This window comes from Apodemus sylvaticus, chromosome 19 (genome assembly GCF_947179515.1).
Source record: "Apodemus sylvaticus chromosome 19, mApoSyl1.1, whole genome shotgun sequence".
Taxonomy (NCBI): Eukaryota; Metazoa; Chordata; class Mammalia; order Rodentia; family Muridae; genus Apodemus; species Apodemus sylvaticus.
Window position 1 is genome coordinate 3,175,879 of NC_067490.1, and position 19,214 is coordinate 3,195,092.

The window sequence follows — 19,214 nt, forward strand, 5'->3', positions numbered from 1 at the left end:
TGGAGGACCACAGGCAGGGGCGGGGCTGTGACGCAGGGGAGGGGAGGGCGGGGCGGGCGGGGCGGGCGGCAGGTGAGCGGCTAGGTCTCCCTGGCTCCAATCACTCCGGAGACTGAGCCATGGGGAGAAAGCAGAATGAGAACGAGGCTTACGGTAAGGCTCTGCCCGGGCTCTGCGGCCGTGGTGGCTGAGATTGGATCCTGGAGTCCTGGGTCTCTGAGGAGAGGCTACAAGGAAAAGAGAATCTGGTCCTGAGAGGATGGTCTGGGCCACCGGAAAGGTCTTGCATACTAAATGGGATCTGGATGAACAGGAGTTGGGGGCTGGCATCTGTGTGTGGCCGGGGGGAGGGGGGAGTCCGTCCTGGGCTGTAGGTCCCTGAGGGCAGAGCCCAGGCAAACAAAGCCTGTGGTTAGGAGGCTGGTTAGGGTCCAGCAGTGTCCTGTGCCGCAGAACCACCACGGGTTGAGCCCGGGGCTCCTGTGGGTTGGGCGAGCCTGTTTAGACTTTGGATCTCGGAGGAGCACAGGTTGCTGGGGAGGGGTCTGTCAACCCACACCCTGTGAAGAGGTAAGGGTCTGAGACTCCTTGGGGTCTGTGTGAAGAGTTGGGGAGATGGGCCTCTGAACTAATAAAGCCCTTTGAGGAGTAGGGGCTAGAACCACAAACTTCTGCGGTCGGCCTGCTGGGGTTCCTGTGAAGTGTGTGGCCTGGGCCCCTGAGCTGCTGTGGTCTGCCTGTGAGGAGTGGGGTCTGAGGACTGTGGTGGAGAGACAGCTGGCACCTGCCTGAAGGTTTCAGTTGGGAAGAAGTGTGTGTGTGTTGGTGTATCTGGAGCACTGTGAGTGATAGGGACCAGGGCTCCGTGCAAGCAGCGAGAGGGCTGAGGAGACAGAAAGCAGAACGGCCTGTTTCCAGAACTGCTGAAGTAAAAGAGCTGGAAATCCTTCCCCACAAATCCTGAGAAGCATGAGACTGGACCGGGAAGAGAGAGGGCTGAGGGTTGGGCCTCCTCTAGGTGGGGCTGGCGTCCCCTAGGAGACGGAGTAATGGCCAGAGCACACCACAGAAAACTTCCTGGAACAGCCTTGGGTCAATCATTGACCCTGTGTCTGTGAGCCCGGGTGGGACAGAGTCCAGAATGCCCACGAGAGAAGACACCTGCCCCAGGCTAGCCCAGCCCTCAGCTCTCCTCAGTGTCCACCAGGACCCTGGCAGCCTGGCCCCACCCCCTCCCCTGTGTACTCAAGGAGGACCAGGAACAGGACGTGGCCACAACCACAGCAGCCGGCTCAGGTGTCTATCTGGCTGGCTACCCAGAGCTGTGCAGTAGCCTGAGTGGGGGGTCTCCAGAGCTGTGTGGCAGCGGCCTGAGTGTGTGCGTGGGGGCGTCTAGGGAGCCCCCACTGCCCTGCAGGGTTACATAGCTTTGACTCTCCTTTCTTTGTCATATCCTTGGGCCAGAAGACTGAGATAAGTGACGATAGTCCCCTAAGGGGCTCCCAAACTGGATGGTCCAGAGATGCCTTGTAACAGGATGTAGGACAAAGACAGGACAGGGGTCTGAGAGCCACTAAGAGGGAGGCCCAGAAGCTGGGCCACATACTACTCGGATGCCCTGAGTTACGAGTCCAAAACCTTTAAGAACCTCTTTCAGAAGCTTATTCGAAAAACCAATTAGGAGGCTGAAGCAGGAGGGTGGCAAGTTCAAATCCAGCTTGGAGAAAATTCAGCAAGCTCTTATCTGAAATATAAAGTAAGCTTAAAAATATATGGCTGCGGCCTGGAGGTGGTGGCGCACGCCTTTAACCCCAGCACTCGGGAGACAGAGGCAGGCGGATCTCTGTGAGTTCAAGGCCAGCCTGGTCTACAGAGATAGTTCCAAGAGGCTGAAACTTTACAAAGAAACCCTGTCTTAAAAAAAAAAAAAAAAAAAGAAAAGAAATAAATAAAACAATTGGCTGTGGTTACAGTTTGGTGGCAGGGCACCTGCCTCACATGTAAGAAACCATAGCTTCCATATCTAGGACTGCCAAAACTAAAGGCTGGTAGCAGCCGCAGCAGGCAGCCATTGGGCTGCTCTCTGACCAGGAGACTGCCGATCCAGGTCCCTAGTGTCCTGTTAGTCAGCTAGACGGGTGCCTGGGACTACGGAGTGTCTGAGAGGGACCGGATGTGGGGAGCGAGACCCTCAATGCCTCATTCTCCATCCCTCAGGGAATTCGGCCAAATATGACCCTTCCTTTCGAGGTCCCATCAAAAACAGGTGAGCTGCGGGCAGTGGTCCCGAGGGGTGTGGGGAGGATTTGGTTTGTCTTTGATGCAGGAACCTGGCCCACTGAGGGAGGCATCTGTGTTGTCTAGAAGGACTTGAAGGGACTCAGGGAACTGGGTCATTCTACTTGACTTGGGGACCAGCTTCTCAGGTATGTATACATTTGAGGAAAAGAAGCAACTGCACATGGTCTCTCTCTCTCTCTGGTCTCTGTCTCTCTCTGTGTGTGTGTGTGTGTGTGTGTGTGTGTGTGTGTGTGTGTGCTTTCTCTCTGTCTGTGTGTGTGTGTGCTTTCTCTGTGTGTATGTGTGTGTGTGTGCTTTCTGTCTGTCTGTCTCTCTCTCTGTGTGTGTGTGTGTGTGTGTGTGCTTTCTCTCTGTCTGTCTCTCTGTATGTGTGTATGTGTTATTACCTGTGCTATATTTCAGCAGAAGAATTCCCATCCTAAAGAAAGCTTTCTTTTTTATTATTTATTTATTTATTTGGTTTTTCATGACTGTACTATCTTTAAACATCAGAAGAGGGTGTCAGATCTCATTACAGATGGTTGTGAGCCTCCATGTGGTTGCTGGGAATTGAACTCAGAACCTCTGGAAGAGCAGTCAGTGCTCTTAACCTCTGAGCCATCTCTCCAGCCCTAAAGAAAGCTTTCTTAAAGTAGATAAAGAATGTCAGTCAATCTTACCAGACAATAGTGATGGGCATCTTTAATCCCAGCACTGGGGAGGCAAAGGCAGATGGATCTCTGAGTTCAAGGCCAACCTGGTCTATAGAGCGAGTTCCAGGACAGCCAGGGCTATACAGAGAAACCTTATCTGGAAAAACCAATGAACTGAACTAAACAAAAATAGAATGCTAATCTTTCTAGTATTCTCCAGTCCTCTACCCCACTTCCAAACCATCCTCACACCTACACCTCCAAACACCCCACCCCACGACAAACCCCAGCTCAGATGCCTGTCTCTCCCCAGGGGCTGCACAGACATTATCTGCTGTGTCCTCTTCTTGGTCTTCATTTTGGGTTACATCGTAGTGGGGCTTGTGGGTAAGTTTCTAGCCACCCAGACTTGCGACTGAGGGTAAGGATGGACACCCAGGGAGGGATTACCCCATAGGTGCCTGGCCCCAAGTCTCTGCCTTCCTGTGATCCCGTTGTGTCCCTGTCTCCAGCCTGGGTGTACGGAGACCCTCGGCAAGTGCTCTACCCCAGAAACTCCACGGGGGCCTACTGCGGCGTGGGCCACAACAAGTGAGTAGCCAGGACCAGGATGGCAGGCGGGAGACAACCCCAAGGCAGACAGCAGAGCCTGGTATCTGTTGTTCTCCAGTCCCAGCCTCTGACTCCCTGAGCTCAAAGCATCCGAGCGAGCGACAGGAAGAACCAACCCTTCCTGGTCCGGCCTTCCCAGGACTGGGCATGGTGCAGAGCCAGTTTAAGTGCAGAAGCTTAGAGCTCAGGCGTCACTGTGCGTCTCCACCTGAGATACGTTTGGATTGTGTGACCTTGAGCAACTTACTCAGCCTCTCCAAGTTAAACTTCCTCAACTGTAACAGCTGAGTCCTTCCAGAAGGCATGCAGGAAATGCGGGGAAAGTAAAAAGACGCCAACAGTTACAATGCTGTAGGAAGGCGGGGTGCTCCACACCCAGACTGCTAAGCCTCCTGGGGTAGATACTGTCATTCGCAAGAGACAGATGTGAGGCCTTGTTAAAGGTCATAAAGCTACCTTACTAGGGGTTGTGCTCCAGAACTGATGCTGCCAGCCACACCTTGGCGTTGTTTCCGTGAATACCCCCGGTGTCCCGGGTCTCCCTTATCTTCCCGGAGCTGGGCCAGGAGCTGCATGTAACTAAGGTCCAAGTGCTGTCTCCATGCTAAGAGAATAACACCCTGTACCTGCCAGGGCCCTCAGGCACACACATCCTCTCTTCCTACAGGGATAAACCCTACGTTCTATACTTCGACATCTTAAGCTGTGCAGCGGCCATCAATGTCATCTCCATCGCTGAGAATGGCCTACAGTGCCCCACACCCCAGGTCAGAACCCAGGACCTGCCTGAGCTGCACCTGTCCCCAAGGCCCTGGGTATCAGTCCCTTAGCATGTTCTCTACCCACAGGTGTGCGTCTCTTCCTGTCCAAAGACCGCATGGGCTGTGGAGATAATGCAGTTCTCATATACAGTTGATGATGTTTATAAAGAAAACAGGAACTTTTGTCTATCGACGGTGTCCCCAAATATGGTAAATGCTGGTGCCCATGACATCACTGTTGCCAGAGAGAACCCGTCGTGGTAGGGGAGGTAGAGGTTTGGCTACAAGGAGGGATGGGACAGTCTGAGCCTTGATGTGATAGAAGTTACGGAAGGTGAGGTAGTGGTGGTAACGGTGGTGATGGTGGTAATGGTGGCAATGGTGGTAACGGTGGTGATGGTGGCCATAGTTAGGATGCTGGGAGCCACAGCTTCCTTGTTCTGTTCTATATCTGTGTCTGTCTGTTCTCCCCTCTCCATCCCCAGTCAGTGATGGAGAGCCTGCAGAAGGGACTCTGCCCCCGGTACCTTCTTCCTTCTGCTCCAGGTGAGGTGTAATTCCCATGTCCACCCCCCCTGCCCTGGCCATCAACCCACTTCTCAAACAGAGAAAGCAGGCCCAGAAAAAGAGAAGCCACTCAGCAAGTCAGTGGGAACTCAGAAGTTAACAGTAGGCCTTCATCCCCCTGCCTCAGTGCCCACTGTGAAGCTGTGCACCAGGTGCTGGGGACAGAGGCAGGGACGATAGAAACCACTCCCTGCTCCAGCTGCGCTCTAGGCAGGCGTAGAGATCAGAGATACTTACCAGAGGCTGAATGAACAAACTAGAAGGTGCAACCCTGTAATTCCAGCTGATAGGGCGGCTAAGGCAGGAGAATAGCTGTCGAAGGCCAGCCTGGGACCCTTAGTGAGATCCTATCTCAATACAACAATAAAACAGGACTGATGTGGTGGTGTGTCACCTTATGGTGCTTGCTTCCAAGTCTAACAGCCTGAGTTCAAATCCCAGGGCCGGTATGGTAGGAGGAAGTGAACTCCTAAGACAAGCTCTCTAACCACAACAGGCCCTTCACACCCCACACCCATTCACACCCAATAAATAGATGTCATAGTCTTTCTTTTTTTTTTTTAAGATTTATTTATTATATTTAAGTGCACTGTAGCTATCTTCAGATGCACCAGAAGAGGGCGTTAGATCTCATTACAGATGGTTGTGAGCCACCATGTGGTTGCTGGGAATTGAACTCAGGATCTTTGGAAGAGTGGTCAGTGCTCTTAACTGCTGAGTCATCTCTCCAGCCTGTGTTTCTTTTTTTTTCTTTTTTTTTTTTTTTTTTTTTTTTGGTTTTTCTGAATTTGGTTTTTTCGAGTCAGGGTTTCTCTGTATAGCCCTGGCTGTCCTGGAGCTCACTCTGTAGACCAGGCTGGCCTCAAACTCAGAAATCCGCCTGCCTCTGCCTCCCAGAGTGCTAGGATTACAGGCGTGCGCCACCACCGCCCGGCTCAGCCTGTTTCTTAAGGAAGGTGAGGGTCCGGCGTGCAGAGCACTTTTCTAGCCTGTGCAACTCCCTGGGTTCCATCGTCAGCAAAGACAGATCAGAACAAAAGTAACAAAAGGACATCAGGATATCAGGAAAGTGTGAGAGGCGGAGCCAGCCGGACAGGGCCGCAGCAGTCAGGATTTGCTGGTTGCTTCTATGGCTTCCCAGCGCCTGTGTAGCTGTTCAAAACTGTCCGGAGCCACACACAGGCGCTCTGACACGCTCTTCTGGCCTCCACAGACACAAGTTTCGCTGACACTCATACACATGTGCAGGCAAAGCATTCAGACACAAAATAAAATGAGCTGGGCACGGTGGCGGACACCTTTAGTCTCAGCGCTCAGGAGGCAGCGTCAGGGGATGGATCTCTATGGGTTCAAGGCCAGCCTGACTCACATAGTGAGTTCCAGACCAGCCAAGGCTCTACATAGTAAACCCCGCCTCGAAAATGAAGCAAAATAGATAAATCTTTTTAAAGTTTTTGTTTTAATAAAATTGATATGGATGAATGAATCAGGATAATATAGCAAACAGAGATATCTTTCCAAACGTTGCAAGTGTACACGGTGGCTGCGTAAGCCAATCACGGTCAACCTTTCTGTGGCACACAGAACTACCCAACTACCAATGTAACCGGTTTGGTTTATTTAAAGATAGAATCGTACTCTGCAGCCCAGCCGGCTCCAGACTGGTGATCTTCCTGCCTCAGCCTGACCCCGCGCTGAGATGACAGGCAGGCGCCGCCATTCTCCTGCCTTTATCTCGCCTATTTTGGTTTTAGGGTTTTGTTTATTTGTTTGTTTTGGTTTGTTTTTTTTTTTTTAGTAGAAAATATATTTTTAAATTTTGGGATGAGAAAGGACAAGTTTTCAAAGCAAGTAGGATAGAAAAGGCAGACAGATGTGGGTTTAAACTAGAGCACTTTCTAGTGGACGGGTGGGTCTCAGGCTGATTACTCAGCCCTCTGTGTTTGTTTTCTCAACATTGGCTTGTCAGTGATAAAAACAAACCGGCCTGACTGTGGTTCCAAAGCCCGTAACAGGCCGGCTAGAGATGCAGAGATAGAGATGGGGCAGGGGCCGGGCTGAGGCTGAGAGAAGTTTCTGAAGGAGGCTACTCAGAGGCCCCACAAGAACAGAGGTGCAGAAAGTGCATAGAATTCAGGCCTGGGGCTGGAGAGATGGCTCAGCGGTTAAGAGCACTGACTGCTCTTCCAGAGGTCCTGAGTTCAAATCCCAACAACTACATGGTGGCTCACAACCATTTGTAATGGGGTCTGGTGCCCTCTTCTGGTGTGTCTGAAGAGAGCAATGGTGGTGTACTCACATATATAAAATAAATAAATCTTAAAAAATAGGACCCAGGGCCTGGAAGCATAGCCCGGGACATGACAGAGCTGAGGGACAGGGACAGGAGCAGCAGAACGAGGAGGCCATGGCTGTCCTGATCTTAGCAGGACAGTGAGGTCAGGGCTGGAGGTATTGCAGGAATCCAGGTAATGGGGCGCGAAGACATCTGGCCAGTGCTCAGGAGGGAATACAGGCTGACAAAGAGCAGAGCCCACCCGCCATTGTCCCTGGCCGGGCATTTCGGACGGGAGGGTCAGAGAGGCTCCAGCCCAGCAGCCCCTTCTCCCTTCCAGCTCTGGGCCGTTGTTTTCCACGCCCCAACATCAGCTACCCTCTACCTGAAGACTTATCGATCAATAACACCACCGTCTCTAATGGAATCAGGTAGATGTCTCCCTCTGTATCATCCTTGTGGTCCTGTGTCCCTTCTTACCCTCAGCCCCATCTGACCCCCCCTCTCCCCGACAGTGGCCTCCTGGACAGCATCAATGCCCGAGACATCTCTGTGAAGATCTTTGAAGATTTCGCCCAGTCCTGGTATTGGATTCTCGTGTGAGTCCAAGGCTTCCCCAGGATCAGGCTCCACCGTCTGCCCTTCCTGATGCTCTTTCCCTGTCTACCTGTGATGCGATCAGAGGGCAGAGCTAGCTCAGAGCGGACCCCCAGCCTCTCAGAAGATGAACTAAATCTACGAATACCTGGGGGCACAAGGAAAGAAATCTAGGGCTCTAGGAAGGGCTTGGGAGGTGACCTCTCATGTGTGTTCCTTACCTGCAGGGCGCTGGGTGTGGCCCTGGTGCTAAGTCTGCTCTTCATCCTGCTCCTGCGCCTGGTGGCGGCACCCCTGGTGCTGCTGCTGATTGTCGGGGTGCTGGCTGTGCTCGCCTACGGCATCTACCACTGCTGGGAGCAGTACCGAGTGCTTCGGGACAAGGGTGCCTCCATCACCCAGGTGGGCTTCACTACCAACCTCAGTGCCTACCAGAGTGTGAAGGAGACCTGGCTGGCTGCCCGTGAGTCCCCTGCCCATCTCCTCTGGCCGCCGGCCGCCAAGGGTTGGGTGACCCCTGCCCTGGTCCGGGACTGCCGCCCACTGTCTGCCTGCAGTGATTGTCCTGGCTGTCCTGGAGGGTGCCCTGTTGCTCATGCTCATCTTCCTGCGTCAGCGGATCCGCATCGCCATCGCTCTGCTGAAGGAAGCCAGCAGGTCAGGGCCCTCCTGTGAGGGAGAGGGGACCTCGGGCAGGGTGCTGGCCTGGATGAGGAAATAGGAACCTCAGAGGAGAAAAGTTGTCCAGTGAGTGACACTGCCAAGTTTCAGCCTCTTGGTGTGTGTGTGTGTGTGTGTGTGTATACATGCGTGAGCATATGCAGATGTGTGTGTGTGAATATGTGGGCTAAAACAGGATTTCCAACAGCCCTGGCTGTCTCGGAACTCACTCTATAGACCAGGCTAGCTTCAAACTCACAGAGATCCGCCTGCCTCTCTGCCTCTGCCTCTGCCTCTGCCTGCGCCTCCGCCTCTGCCATGCTAGGATTAAAGGCATGCACCACCACTCCCTGGAGAGTTCCAGCCTCTTAGGGCCTCAGTTTCCCTGTCTGGTTTGTTTTGTTGTCCTTGCAAGGGGGTGAGATTTATTTGTGTTTTATGTATGGGTGTTTGGCCAGAATGCATGTCTGTGCACGTGTCTGGTCCGTGTGGAGGCTAGGAGAGGGTGTTGGATCCTCTGGAGCTGGAGTTACAGACGGTTGTGAGCCACCCTGTGGATTCTGGGAACTGAGCTCCAGTCCTCTGGGAGAGTAGCCAGTGCTCTTAACTGTGCTGTCACCATCTCTCCAGCGCCAAGGGAGTTTTGTTTTGTTTTGTTTTTAAGACAGGAACTTTATAGCCTAAACTAATATGGGGCAGCTATGTAACTGAGGCTGACCTTGAACTCCAGGTCTTCCTGCCCACAGGGTCTCGGGAAGCACAGGTTGACCTCACTATGTAGCTGAAGGTGACCTTGAAGGCACCCTTCTGCACCTGCCTCCAGAGTGCTAGGGCTAGGGGCATGTACCACCAGGCCTCTTTTATGCAGCCTGGGGTGGGGGGTGGAGGGTCTAGCCCAGGGTCCCCTATGTTAGGCACGCCCTCCTCTGTCATCATCCCCTACCCATCACTCTTGCAACACAACTGGGACCAGCCTCAAACAGGTGCCAATCCTGCTCTCTCAGCCTCTCGGGTACTGGAATTGGAAGTTTGTTCCACCCCCCTCAGGCTCCCTATCACGGCAGTCTAAGCCTTGCACGGACAGCATGGTGAGGACTGAATGCGTGCGTGTGAACTAAGGGCCCGGGACTCTGGAGGCACCGGGAGCTGAGGTGTTTGCTGGAGTCCAGCTAGGAGGATCAGAGATCGCCAAAGCCACCAGGGGCCACACCTTTTGGGGGTTCTCTTCCCTTCCACTCCCTGAGCGTCCCAGGTGTCTTCTGTGACTGCAGTCTCCCCTACGGGTCCCTTGAGCCTGACTCGGTTCACCCAGCAAGAGTCTGCAGTGTACACCTCCTGGAACCAGGCGTTGGCCTGGCTTACAGATGTGGAAGAGGGAAGCTGTAGTTCTGTTTCTGGTCTGGAAAACAGGCCCGAGGAAGGGTCCAGCCAGGGTTGGGCCTGGGAGTGTGAACGCATAGGGCTGGGGTCCCAGGTAGCTACCCTTGTCTTCACACAGGGCTGTGGGGCAGATGATGTCAACTATGTTCTACCCTCTGGTCACCTTCGTCCTCCTGGTCATTTGCATTGGTTACTGGGCCGTGACAGCTTTGTATCCTTCATACAGCCCCCACTAGAGAACAGGGGCTGGGGATGGGGGAAGGGGGCCAGGACGGGGTGGGGAGGGGTACTGGTCCCATGAGGGGATGTGAGGGACTGTATTGCAAGGGTGAGTTTGGGTTGAATGCCAACTCTCTATGGGGGTGAACAATCTGCATGAATCTCAGGGGCAACTATTTAGGGGTGTCCTGTAGTTGACGGCTGGCATGATGCGTTTCTTGACTCCTCTCTGGGTACCTGGCCACATCCGGGCAACCCCAGTACATCTATATGACATCCAACATGAGTACACCGGGCTGTGAGAACGCTCCTGTGAACGTGTCCTGTGACCCCATGGTGAGAGGGAATAGGGTGGGTGCTGAGGGGATCTTGGGGGTCCTTTAGCACAGATTTTCACTAGTGCACAAATACCCAAGAGGGCCGGGACTCTCACATGATGGGACCTCCCTTAGTCTGGTAGAGTCGAGTTACCCACTTTGTGGAAAGTGAGATGGAGACTGGAAACGTGGAAGTAAAGGTAAGGAGGATGAATATCAAGCAGAGCCTCTCTGTTTCCAAGGCCATTAAATGGCTCCTCCTCCTCCTGTGGCTCCTCCTCCTCCCGTGGCTCCTCCCCATGGCCCCTCCCCTCACCCTGTGACCACTCCTCTTTTGGTGGCCCCTCCTCCTGTGGCTCCTCCTCTTCCTGTGGCTCCGCCCACTGCTCTATAAATTGGCATTAAGGACTTCTAGTGCTGTGCACAATGCCCGCCCACTAATAGAGAGCCGAGCTGGCTGGACTCTTCCGGTTCCCTTTTCACTCACGTCCTAGGAACGGAGCCCCAGACAGTGGCACTGGGAAGTCCACAGAAGGGCCTCCTGGAGGAACCGGGAGGCCTGTTGGTACTTCTAGCACTTGAGAGGTGGAGGTGGAGGTTCAGGCTTTCAGCACCAGTCTCTGTTACAGCCTGAGGCCAGCCTGAGCTACGTGAAGCCATCTCTAAAAAAAAAAAAAAAAAAAAAAGCCGTTAATCCCAGCATCCTGAAGGTTAAGAGTAGGAATTTTAAATTCAAGGCCATCCTGGGTCTTGGGTTACTTAAGGAAACTGTGCCTCAAAAACCCCCACACACAAAAAGGAGAAGGAAGGCCCATTTAGATCTGTAAAAGACCCCCTGCGTTCTGTGCTCCGGGGACCTGGTTTTCTTTTGTAACTCATTCTCTGGACAGTTAAGGCTGACACAACCCCACAGTTGTCGGCTGAGGGAAAGAGGCTTTTTTCTTTCCTTTTCTTTTTTGAATCAGGGTCTCACTATATAGCCCTAGCTGACCTGGAACTTAATATGTAGACCAGACCAGGCTGGTCTCAAACTCAAACAGATCCACCTGCCTCTGCCTCCCAAGTGCTGGAATTAAAGGTGTACACCACTGAATTTATTTCAAACATAGCCTCTTAAGACACTCAGAAACCATGAAGCTTTTAAAGTCATATTTTCTGCATTTATTTAGTTTTTAATTGCTCATTTTCTGTGTGTTTTTATGGATAATTCCAAAAATATGCAGAAATAACTTTAGGTAGTGATTTCCTGCAGACCTCAGCTTCCTGTCAGAACTCTCCTCCCCCTTTCCCTCCTCCTCTTTGCAAATTTAGAGGTTGAGCCAGGGCCTCAGGCATGAGCCACATCCCTGACCATCCCTGGGGCTCAATTTTACCTCCCTGCCTTTGCCTGCAACCTTTGTTCTGGAGTTCTGGTGAATCTTAGATCAGTTCTCTATCACTAAGTTACGTCCCCAGCTTCTAGGTGTTAAAATATGTTTTCTCTCTCTCTCCTCCTTTTAAAATTATTATATCTCTTTTATTATTTCATGCATTTTTTGTTTTTGCTTTTTTGTTTTGTTTTGAGACAGGCTTTCTCTGTATAGCCCTGGCTTTCCTGGAACTCACTCTGTAGACTAGGCTGGCCTCGAACTCAGAAATCTGCCTGCCTCTGCCTCCCAAGTGCTGGGGATAAAGGCGTGCACCACCACTGCCCAGCTATTTCATGCATTTTTGTTATTTTGTGCGCACGAGTGTCTGGTCAACATGTATGTCTATGCATCTATGCTCGACATTGTATTTGCTGTCCAGAGGCCATTAGTACTGGAACTAGAGTTATAGAAGTGGCGAGTCATCATATGGGTGCTGGGGACAGAACTCTGGTTTTCTCGCAAGAGCAACCAGAGGCATGGCTAGCTTGCTTTTGCTTTTTCTTTCTTCCTCTCTTCCTTCTTCTTTCTTTTCAGGCTAATCTGAAACATACTCTGTAGCCCATGCTGGCTTCAAATTCATGGTGATCCCCCTGCCTCAGTTTCCTTAAGGGTCCGGATTACAGGGGTGTCTTAGTTAGGGTTTAACTCCTGTGAACAGACACTATGGCCAAGGCAACTCTCATAAGGACAACATTTAGCTGGGGCTGGCTTACAGGTCCAGAGGTTCAGTCCATTATCATCAAGGCAGGAGCATGGCAGCATCCAGGCAGGCATGGTGCAGGAGGAGCTGAGAGTTCTACATCTTCGTCTGAAGGCGCTAGGAGAAGACTGGCTTCCAGGCAGCTAGAATGAGGGTCTTAAAGTCCACACTCACAGTGACACACCCACTCCAACAAAGCCATGCTCACTCCAACAAGGCCACACCTCCCAATAGTGCCACTCCCTGGGCCAAGCGTATTCAAGAGGTAAAGTACCACATAGCACAGGTAGTTTGAATACAAACTACCACGCCACTTTACATGTAAATAAGGTGAATCTCAAACAGCATTTTCTTGTTTGCTTGCTTGTTTATCATTTCATAGACAGGGTCTGATGTGGCCCAGGCTGGAACTTGCTATCTGGCCGAGGACGATCGTTCTTGAATTTCTGATCCTCCTGTCTCTACCACCCATGTACTGTGACTATAGGTGTGCACAAACGTACGGGTTTTTTTTAAAAAATAATCTGTATACATTGGTGTTGTGCCAGCATATATGTCCGTGTGAGGGCGCCAGATGCCCCGGGACTGGAATTACAGACAGTTGTGGGCTGCCATGTGGGTGCTGGGAATTGAACCTGGTTCCTTTGGAAGAGCAGCCAGTGCTCTTAACCACTGAGCCATCTCTCCAGCCCCAACTCAGGGTTTTATGTGGTGCTTTGTACATGGTAGCCAAGCACTCTGTCAGCTGATATCCTTCCCCAGCCCCTCAACAGATAGCTCAGAAAGCAGGGCAGTGATAAAATGTGTCTTCTGTTCCTGAAGCCCCGAGTTCGACACTAGAAATAGAGAGGAAAGGCGGCGGCAGCAGGGGCAGGGCGACAAGAATAATGAGAGCAGGGCGCGAGGCTCAGCCTTGTGTGGGGTTCGTAGGATGTGTGAGAATTGGTGTTCAGTGCCAGCAAAGCATACACATACACACACATACCACACTCTCATGGATACACCACACAATCACACATATACCACACACACATACCACACACTCACACATATACCACACACTCACACATATACCACACACACATATCACACACTCACACATATACCACACACACATACCAAACACTCACACATATACCACACACTCACACATATACCACACACACATACCACACACTCACACATATACCACACACACATATCACACACTCACACACACCACACACACACATACCACACACTCATGCATATACCACACACACATACCACACACTCACACATATACCACACACACACATACACCACACACTCACACATATACCACACACTCACATGCATACCACACACTCACATGCATACCACACACTCACACATATACTACACACTCACACAAATACATGCACTCACACATATACCACACACATACAGCACACACACACATAACACAAACATATATATGCATCACACATACACACACACTCATATACACATATGACACAGTCACATGCTCACACATATACACACACATGTGAGCCACACACTCACATACACATGTACAACACACCACAGATATACCACACATTCACACACACACATACAACACACTCATACATATACCACATGCTCACACATACACATGCATGCAAACACACACACACACATACTACACACACACATGCATTACACATACCACACACACATGCACCACACACACATCCCACAGACATGTACACACACAGACAGACACACACACACGATATACAAGCACACACATATACTCACACATGTGCACACACGTACCACACATGCACACAGACACATACACTCACACTGTAACTCTTTGTTACAGTCAACAAAGTCACTTTAGTGTCACTAAATACCCACAGTGTGGTCAGTGCATACAGAGGCTTCTCCAGAGCAGGCTGCTGGGGAGTAAGAGCAGGAGGGAGAGAGAGCAGGTGGACGACACCCATGCCGCACCGGCCTCCTGGATAGCTCGTGCCAGTCTGGAAACCAGGAAGCAGCTTAGTCACACTACGGCAGCACTGAGGTGGTCTGAGTCTGGAGGCCACTAGGAACAGGGAAGGTCACCCCCAGATTTGCACGAACCTGCTGTGTCCTGCTACCTCCAGGCTCCATTGAACTCTTCGTGCCCAGATCTCACGTGCGCCTTCAAGGGCTACTCCACCACAGGCCTGGCCCAACGCTCGCTCTTCAACCTGCAAATCTACGGCGTCCTGGGGCTCTTCTGGACCGTTAACTGGGTACTGGCCCTGGGCCAGTGTGTCCTTGCTGGGGCCTTCGCCTCCTTCTACTGGGCCTTTCACAAGCCTCGAGACATCCCTACCTTCCCCTTGGGCTCAGCCTTCATCCGCACACTCCGGTAAGCCAGGAGCAGCTCCCTAGGGAGGTGTTAGTCTAGGGGTGCTGGGGTGCCTCGACTCACCTAAGGACCTCTGCAGTTACCACACTGGCTCACTGGCATTTGGAGCCCTCATCCTGACCCTTGTGCAGATTGCCCGGGTTATCCTGGAATACATTGACCACAAGCTAAAAGGTGAGCCAGCGGGGGCGGTAGGCGGAGCCTTGGAAAGGCAGGCGGGCAGGCGAATGGGCAGAAGCCGCGACTAAGCCCGAGCTTCCTTGGTCCCCAGGATCCCAGAACCCTGTGGCCCGCTGCATCATCTGCTGCTTCAAGTGTTGCCTCTGGTGTCTGGAGAAGTTCATTAAGTTCCTCAACCGCAATGCCTACATCATGGTGAGCGCAGCCTCAAGCGGCTCCTCGCTCTGTGCCCCTCGGCCCTGGGCTTCACCAGCACGTGGGCAAGCTCACACTGGCTGTGGCTCAGACCTTTCCTCCTCCTCTTCCTCCTCCTCCCAGATCGCCATCTATGGGAAGAATTTTTGCGTCTCGGCCAAAAATGCCTTCATGCTGCTCATGAGGAACATTGTCAGGTCAGGCTGCCGTGCCCCCGTGGGGTCCCCTACCCACTTCTCCCATCCCAAAGCTGGACTCAGAAATGTCCTGCGCTCGGCCCAGTACCATGCTGTCACCGCGTTAAAATGAGAACAGGCCTCTCCGCTCCCAGCCCTGCCGGGACCCTCACCCCAGTCTGCCCTGACTTCACTGTAGGGTCGTCGTCCTGGATAAAGTCACCGATTTGCTGCTCTTCTTTGGGAAGCTGCTGGTGGTTGGAGGTGTCGGTAAGGGACAAGACTAGGGTTTACGGGGTGTCAGGCGCCCCCTGGGGTTCAGGAAGTGGGGGTCCTCGGAAGAGCAGCCCTGACAGGAGGACTCTTTCCCACAGGCGTCCTGTCCTTCTTCTTTTTCTCTGGTCGTATCAAGGGGCTGGGGAAAAACTTGGAGAACCCCAGCCTCAACTATTATTGGCTGCCCATCATGGTGAGTGACAGCCCTCTCTGCCCCACCCACATCCCCAGAGGAGCCTCGGGTCCCATTCCGTCTTGTCTCTTGCAGACCTCCGTCATGGGAGCCTATGTCATTGCCAGTGGCTTCTTCAGCGTCTTTGGAATGTGTGTAGACACACTGTTCCTCTGCTTCCGTGAGTGTCCCCCCCCACCTCCACCCGCCCTCTTAGCCTCCCCCCCCCAGGCTTCTCCTGGAGATTGGATGCTTGTAGCTTTGTGAACTAGAGGAGCCAGAGGGAATGTCTGAAGACATTCTAAGGCTAGAGGTTTAGGGAAGAAAGAACGGAACACAGCCTGGTATTCTCAGGGGGACCCTTCTCAGAGGGGGGCCTGGCTAGGAAATGTGAGTAGAGTTTAACCACCAAATACTTCCTAGGAGGTAGTCATAGTGTGTGTGTGTGTGTGTGTGTGTGTGTGTTCTTCCTTCTTTTATTTAGTTTTTTGGAGGAGGGGCATGCATAGAGGAGAGACAGGATATACTATACAGAACGGGCTCACCTAGAACTAAGTCTATAGCTAAGGCTGGCTCAAAGACATGATCTTCCTACATCAGCTCCCAAGTGCTGGAATTCTGGTGTTTTTGTCCTGGCGACGATGGTGACGATGCTATAGAAGCCAGAACCTTGTGCCTGTGAAGCAAGAATGCCCCCACCCAGTACCAGTTCCCCAGCCATGCACTGAGCAGTGGACATGAATATTTTATTGTTTTATGGTTTTTGCTTGTTGGTTGAATTTTATTTATTTGCATAGGGTCTCTCTATGTATTCTTGGCTGGCTCCTACTATACAGATTAGGCTGGATCCAACTCAAAACAATCTTCTGGCCTCTGCCTCCCAAGCGCAGAATCACAGGAATAAACAACCATTCTCAAGATAGAGTTTTGCTGTGGAGACCTCAGGGGCCCATGTACCCTAAGCCCTCCATCTCCCAAATGTGGGGATTGCAGAAGAAAGCCACCATGATGGGCAGGCATGAGATTTTTCTTTATCTTGTTGTCACCCTATGGCCTATACAATTATTTATCCCACTTTGTGTGAGGAAAAACAGGTTATACAGCCTGCCGGGGAGGTTATCTCAAAGTGCCTCAAGTGGCCCAGATAGGAAACCAGGCTGTTTGGTTTACACATCCCAGATCGTTTTGGGGGTACAACGGGGTGTCATTTATCATGATTTGCTCTGATAAATGTCTACTTTGCTGCTCAGTTGAGGACCTGGAGAGGAATGACGGTTCCCAGGCGCGGCCTTACTACATGCCCAAGGCACTCCTGAAGATTCTGGGTAAGAAGAATGAGGTGCCTACGGCAGGAAAGAAGAGGAAGAAGTGAGAGACTTGTCGCGACCCGGACTGCAGCCCTCCTGTACAGAAGCCCTGACATCAATCCTTGAGAATCACGATTTTGTAGAAAACAGATTGTATTAAAGATTAATATTTTCTATTCTCGATAAGTTTGTGGGTTTATTTTTAGTTCAAACTCACTTCTTTTTTTTCTTTTTCTTTCCTTTTTTTTTTTTTTTTAGTTAAAGTCCAAACTGCTATTATGTGGTTTAATACCCAGTAAGAAAAACTTGTTCAGTGACTAAGGCTAGGAGACTGGGGTGTAACTCAGCTGGTAGAGTTTGCCTAGCATGGAAGGGTCCCAGATTCTGTCAATAGCATAAGCAGGGCTGAGACTCATGACTGTAATCACTGCGCTTGGGAAGCAGAGGCAGGAGCATTGGTATTTCCAAGTCATTCTCTGTGTTTCAAGGCAGATTTTCTCTGCGTAGCCCTGACTGTCCTGGAACTCCTGTGCCCAGGTGCTCAAGGCTCTTCCCCACTTTCTTTTCTTTTAGTTTCAGTGTGTCTGGTTTTATGTGGAGGCCCTTGATCCACTTGGACTTGTGCTTTGTACAAGGAGATAAGAATGGATTGATTTGCAGTCTTCTGCATGCTAACCACTAGTTGACCCAGCACCGTTTGTTGAAAAGGCTGTCTTTTTTTCCACTGGATGGTTTTAGCTCCTTTGTCAAAGATCAAGTGGCCATAGGTGTGTGGGTTCATTTCTGGGTCTTCAATTCTATTCCATTGATCTACCTGCCTGTCACTGTACCAATACCATACACTTTTTATCACTATTGCTCTGTAATACTGCATAAGGTCCAGGATACTGATTCCCCCAACAGTTCTTTTATTGTTGAGAATAGTTTTAGCTATCCTGAGTTTTTTGTTATTCTTTTGAATTTGAGAATTGCTTTTTCTAACTCCATGAAGAATTGAGTTGGAATTTTGATGGGGATTGCATTGGATCTTTAGATTGCTTTTGGCAAGATGGCCATTTTTACTATATTAATCCTGCCAATCCACGAGCATGGGAGATCTTTCCATCTTCTGAGGTCTTCTTCGATTTCTTTCTTCAGAGACTTGAAGTTCTTGTCACACAGATCTTTCACTTGTTTGGTCAGAGTCACACCAAGATACTGTATATTGTTTGTGACTATGGTGAAGGGTGGTTAACCTAATTTATCCTTTGAGTATAGGAAGGCTACTGATTTGTTTGAGTTAATTTTATATCTGGCCACTTTGCTGACGTTGTTTAGGAGTTCTCTGGTGGAGTTTTTGGGGCCACTAAAGTAGACGATCATATCATCTGCAAATAGTGATAGCTTGACTTTTCCTTTCCAATTTTTATCCCTTTGACCTCCTTTTGTTGTCTAATTGTTCTGTAGCCCAGACTGGCCTAGAACTCACAAATATTCACCTGCCTCTGCCTCCTGAGTGTTGGGATCAAAGGTGTGCACCAGCCGGGCAGTGGTGGCGCACGCCTTTAATCCCAGCACTTGGGAGGCAGAGACAGAGGATTTCTGAGTTCGAGGCTAGCCTGGTCTACAGAGTGAGTTCCAGGACAGCCAGGGCTACACAGAGAAACCCTGTCTCGAAAAACAAAACAACAACAACAACAAAAACTATAAAGGTGTGCACCACCACAGCCCCCCTGTTTTGGGGGGGGCTCTTTTTTCATCCATCCATCCATCCATCCATCCATCCATCAGTTGCTTATTAATTTTAACCTAGTGATTCTAATCAGTGGTACTCATGTGCTTATGAGCATTGGGGTCATCCATTGGGACATGGGGTACCATGGTCAGACTCCTAAAGAAAACTGCCAATAAATAAATCTTTTTAAAAGGGGGGTGGGGCTGGAGAGATGGCTCAGTGGTTAAGAGCACTGACCTCTCTTCCGAAGGTTCTGAGTCAAATCCCAGCACCCACATGGTGGCTCACAGCCGTCCGTAATGAGACCTGATGCCCTCTTCTGGAGTGTCTGAAGACAGCTACAGTGTACTCACATATAATAATAAATAAATCTGAAAGAAA

General features: G+C 51.0%; 1 protein-coding gene across 1 annotated transcript; it reads left to right on the forward strand.

Moving 5' to 3' along the window:
* The first annotated feature begins 106 nt into the window (after positions 1–106).
* Slc44a4 (solute carrier family 44 member 4) lies at positions 107–17,296 on the forward strand. Its single transcript, XM_052164309.1, has 21 exons — positions 107–153; positions 2,218–2,266; positions 3,247–3,320; positions 3,446–3,524; positions 4,213–4,312; positions 4,394–4,516; positions 4,792–4,852; positions 7,489–7,579; positions 7,664–7,747; positions 7,973–8,208; positions 8,303–8,402; positions 9,904–9,996; positions 10,238–10,340; positions 14,563–14,813; positions 14,893–14,987; positions 15,085–15,188; positions 15,312–15,385; positions 15,564–15,634; positions 15,739–15,833; positions 15,909–15,993; positions 17,063–17,296. The coding sequence occupies exons 1-21, from the start codon at positions 120–122 to the stop codon at positions 17,182–17,184; spliced, it is 2,124 nt and encodes a 707-aa protein (XP_052020269.1). The 5' UTR covers positions 107–119; the 3' UTR covers positions 17,185–17,296.
* The last annotated feature ends 1,918 nt before the right edge of the window (positions 17,297–19,214 follow it).